General features: G+C 39.1%; 1 protein-coding gene and 1 long non-coding RNA gene across 2 annotated transcripts in view; both read right to left on the bottom strand.

Moving 5' to 3' along the window:
• LOC110262565 lies at positions 1 to 1764 on the bottom strand. Its single transcript, XR_002347349.1, has 2 exons — positions 1724 to 1764; positions 1 to 106 (listed from the first exon to the last, which is right to left on the bottom strand). It is a non-coding gene; the product is annotated as an uncharacterized LOC110262565 (long non-coding RNA).
• The window catches only part of LOC110272134, a 4965-nt gene continuing 3406 nt past the window's right edge, over positions 3806 to 5364 (bottom strand). Inside the window, exons 7-8 of the mRNA XM_021123992.1 lie at positions 4239 to 4488; positions 3806 to 3921 (exon numbers count right to left, since the gene is read on the bottom strand). Coding sequence (XP_020979651.1) covers positions 3806 to 3921; positions 4239 to 4488 — 366 coding nt within the window. The remainder of the gene's footprint in view (positions 3922 to 4238; positions 4489 to 5364) is intronic.

Raw genomic sequence — 5364 nt, 5'->3', positions numbered from 1 at the left:
AGAGAAAACTAAGTACATATATATACATCATTGTACAGCAAAACTACCCAGTAACCACTCCGTTTCAAGAGTCCAGACGCCTAACGAGATGCCTCTCGACCTGCATCTGAAAAATAACAACATAGTATGGAATGAGAACCGGAGGTTCTCAGTATGGTAAAGGTGCCACACACATAATATATAAGGTCCTGGGAATGCCAGAGACAATCCTAGAACGCCGACACTCAGATTATAGAGCTTAAAGTATTAAACAGAAGCCATAAAAAGTGGTTTTCTAAGAGTATCTAAACCTAACTTAACTTAACCTTAAATCTGAATTCCATACTGCCATTCCTCCATACCTCCAACTCCATTATACATTTCACAGACAAATAAGCAGATAAAGACAAACACAAGTAGGTTACAAATACTGCAAGTAACAAATATTCATTTAACATGGCAAGTACAATTAGACACACCCAATTAGAGCACAAGCAAGTAATTCAAGTAATATGCATATGATGCATGCCTGTCCTACGGCTGATGAGGCTCATCTGTTGGTTATCCAGCCAACCCGACAAGTCTGAATTGAACTTAGACTGTCCCTCGACGTGCATCCCCAAGAGTCTATGCATAACTTTTTCTCAAATAATCGATATTGCTCAATGGGGGTAACATTCCCAGGAATTTATATAGTGTCCGGTCACACTTACGTCGTAGGGTCAACAGAGTATCGAGTTTTCTACCTGATACACGTGGTGACAAGTCACGACACTTTATCTAGGGAATCTCGTATCTCAGATTATTCAAATTCATAAACCATATAAATAATTCAATTATAATTCATCAACATCCACATCATTCTCAATCGCATCTCATTCATCATCATACATCAATCATATTCAATCCTTATCCTTCATTATCACACCTCCCATTCCGTCTATCAATAGTTCCAATTCAAAACATAATTCATTATTTTCTAAATGAATCAAACTTAAAACATGCTCATTTTCTTAATAACTCAAAATCAAACCATATAATCTTTGAATCTAAATCTTTTTAAATAATGATCATATAAACAAGATCTCTAATTTTTATAAAATTTCGACAGCATCTCCTCTAAAACTCGGACTTTGCTACCCTTTTCGGGTCCAAACCTGCATTCTTTTCAATTAAACATACCCTTCCTCATCATCATAACAATCACCACATTAAATCTACCTTAGATCAACAATTAAACTCATACAATATTCAAATCCAACAACCAAAATTCAACTAAGAATCATAGTTCACTAATCCTAGGGTTTTAACACAAATACCTCATTATCACAACAACCTCCACAATAGTTATACCTCAAATCAATAATTCACCAAATCACCAATTAATCAACAAGCACCAAACTAACCATGTTCATCAACAGGATACTAAGGATTAAATATACACATGCAATCCAATTTATCCTATGGTCATCTAGCCTAAGTTTTCACAGAACATTATATATTAAATGCAAGAAACCTAAACCATACCTTGGATGATTTCCACGTAACGACCAAAGCTATTTATTCAAAATTAAGGCAGCCCCTCAAAATTCAACTAATCAGCTTCCTCCAAGTTCCAGTATTCATAATTTCAAACTCCAATTATTTATTCACAACCTAATACACATTCATAACAAATATATATCCAATTTAATACTCAAAGCTCAAATTCAATAAAAATAAAATAGAATTATCGTATCCTCACCTTACCCAAGCTTCACATAAGCAAAAATGAACGTTTCTCTCAAGCTAATTGGATCCTAAAACATCAGAAATCAAAGAAATTCAACATTCCTTCTCAAATTTTGAAAATTGGGGGAAAGAAGAGACTGAGGTGAAATAATAAGTTACCTATGAAATTGTTCCAGTTGAAACGTAGAGCTCGACGCGGTGAATGCGTGGTCGTAAACGGTGCGGCAATTGGAGCTCGGACGGAGAAGTTACGGGGATCGGAAACCACCGTAAGGGTTTCGGGAGCTTTTCTCATTTCTCCTCCCCCTGGAAGCTGAAAGCTTTGTTGTTGCTGAAATGGGGAGAAGACAAAGCTTGGGTTCACTTAATAGGTTGGTCCGGTTGGATCGATGGCCTGGTTTGGGCGGTCCAATCGGTTCGACCGGTTCGGTCCAATTTTGGACCATTTTCTTCGAAATTAGTGTCAAAATTCTCGTTTTGATGAGCTCTACCCTAATTTGATATAATATTCACGTTTCTAAACTTCCTTATTAAAAACTAATTTATTAACTAATTATCTACTAATTTAACCGGGGATTACATCCTACCCACCTAACAAAGAATTTTGCCCTCAAAATTCAAATCTAGTTACCTGAAAAGAGATGTGGATAGTCCTTTCGCATATCTGATTTGAGCTCCCAGGCATGTTCCTCGATACCATCTCGACTCCAAGCTACTTTTACCAATGATACTTCCTTCCCACGTAATCATTTAATACTAGTATCATCAATTCTCACTGGAATTACTGGAAGTGTTAGATCTTCTTTTACTTGGATTGGTTCTGGTTCTAGAACATGACTTGCATCAGGAGTATACTTCTGAAGCTGTGACACATGAAACACGTCGTGCGAATTCGAAAGATACAGTGGTAAGGCAATTCTATAAGCCACTGGCCCAATTTTCTTCAGGATCTCAAACAGTCCAATATAACGGGGATTCAGTTTCCTAGTCTTCCCACTCCAGTGGTTAGTGTAACTCTCAGAAAGACATGTTCTCCTTCTTCGAACTCCAAAGGCTTTCGCCTCTGATCAGCATAGCTCTTTTGGCGGCTTTGGGCTATAAGCATTCGGCTACGAATTATCTTTATCTGTTCAGTGGTTTCAGCTATCATCTTAGGCCCTAATGAAATTCTTTCTCCAGTTCATGCCAACATAGTCGAGACTGACATTTCCAGCCATATAGAGCCTCATATGGAGCCATTCCAATGCTCGCATGATAGCTATTATTATAAGCAAACTCTATTAATGGCATATACCGATCCCAGCTCGCCGACTGATCTAATACACAAGCCCTTAGCATATCCTCTAAGGTCTGAATAGTTCTCTCTGACTGACCATCTGTCTGAGGGTGATACGTAGTACTCAAGCTTAACTGAGTCTCAAATGCACGCTGAAAAGCTCCCCAGAACCTTGATGTAAAACGGGGATCTCTGTTAGATATAATGGTAGAAGGTACGCCATGTAACCTGACAATCTCTTTGATATACATTCGAGCCAATTCCTCCATTGTGCAACTTATTCGGATAGGAAGAAAGTGAGCTGATTTCATCAGTCGATCCACAACCACCCAAATAGCGTCACAACCAGACCGAGTTCTAGGCAAACCTATCACAAAATCCATTGCGATACTCTCCCATTTCCATTGTGGAATCTCCAAAGGCTGAAGGGTTCTTGATGGTCTCTGATGCTCAATCTTAACCTTCTGACACATTAAACATTTAGATACATGCAGTGCCACATCATTCTTCATACCTAGCCACCAGAACATCGCTTTCAGATCTTGATACATTTTAGTGCTCCCTGGATGGATTGAAAACCCGCTCTTATGAGCTTCCTTCAAGATTCTCTGTCGCAGGTCTCCAATATTTGGCACAACAATATGGTTCTTGAACCTCCACAAACCATCCTGTCCTTCTGACACTCTCCACTATTTTCACTGTTCAATTGCTGGTAATACCTTACGTAATGCTTCACTGTCTCGATGAGCCTTCAGAAGTTCTGATTTAAATTCACTTGAAATCTGCAACTGACTCAAACACAAAATTTCAGATTCTTCTCTAATTCCCAAATTCAAAACCTTGAAATGCCTTTAGTAACTCTTCCTCCCGTAGCATTATCCAAGCTGCATATAAAGATTTCTGACTCAAGGCGTCTGCCACAACATTCGCTTTTCCTGGATGATAATTCAATTCAAAATCATAATCTTTCAGAAGTTTCATCCACCTCCTCTGACGCATATTCAACTCTCTCTGCTCAAAAAGATACTTCAAACTCTTATGGTCTGAGAAAACATGAAACTTAACGCCATAAAGATAATGCCTCCAAATCTTTAAAGCAAACACAACAACAACAAGTTCCAAATCATGTGTCGGGTAGTTCATCTCATGCGACCTTAACTGCTGTGAGGCGTATGCTACAACATTATGGTGCTGATCAGAACGCACCCTAAACCCTTCAGCGATGCATCACAGTACACTTCAAACGGTTCACTTGGCTCAGGCAACACCAACACGGGTGCAGTAGTCAACCTATGCTTCAATGCTTGAAAACTCTCCTCACACTCCGAAGTCCAGATAAAAGGCGTATCCTTCCTAGTCAACTTAGTTAAAGGCAAAGCGAGCTGTGAAAATTCCTTAATGAATCTACGATAATACCCCGCCAAACCTAAGAAACTCCTGATCTCTGTCACTAAAGTTGGTCGCTCCCAATTCATTATTGCTTCCACCTTAGCTGTAACACCCTACCATACAGAGACTTATGCTTAAGTCATAATTCAAAGATGGCAAGGTATTACGACCTCTAAAACAAAAATTTAGTACGTATAGTAGTATGAATGATTGATTATAACTAGGAGCCTTGTAGAAAAAAAAAGGATAAACAAAAACCGTAACTCGAAAACGCAACACTCCGATCGATAACGCAACGAGCAAAGGATAAGCGAACGCGAGATAACATATATACAAAGGAGTGTCAAAAAACAAGAATATCAAGACTCAAAATCCGGCCGCAAAGATAACCGGTCTGAGCATAGTAATATATACAAATAATAAAATAAGCTAAGTCATAACCTAAGGTTACGATCTTCAATCCTAACTCATGGGCTTTCTCAAATGCAATAAATGAATGTGATGCTTCCGAATCAAATAAAGCATTTAAAGTTTGACCAGCCATTTCACAGTTACCTCGAATGAGTGTCTCAGATCCCTCTGCACCCACAGCTGAGGTGGTGAACATCCGACCAGTCTGTTGTGCTTTTCCAGCACCTTGCTTTTGCTTCTCCGAACAACTTGTGGCTTTATGCCCCACTTTTCCACAATTGTAGCACAAACCCCATCCGGCTTTGCATGGTGCTCCCGGATGGTGACTTCCACACCTAGTACAAGCTTGATCATTCTGAGGCTGCTTCCCAAATCCTGCATCTGAAAACCACAAAATCCGCATGGGTGAAAACCAGAGGTCCCCAGCACGGCAACAGCTTCCACATATATAATACATAATAATAGAAGAAAGCCGAAGGCAATCCTAGAACTTCCTTCAAATAATATCAAAGCTTATAAACAAGCTAAACCGTAAGTGGCAACTGACTAAAGATTCTTCAGTCTAACTAATACTTCCC

The sequence above is a fragment of the Arachis ipaensis genome, chromosome B05 (genome assembly GCF_000816755.2).
Source record: "Arachis ipaensis cultivar K30076 chromosome B05, Araip1.1, whole genome shotgun sequence".
Classification (NCBI taxonomy): Eukaryota; Viridiplantae; Streptophyta; class Magnoliopsida; order Fabales; family Fabaceae; genus Arachis; species Arachis ipaensis.
Note: the sequence above shows the minus strand (reverse complement) of the source record. Positions and strands in the feature narration are given on the sequence as shown.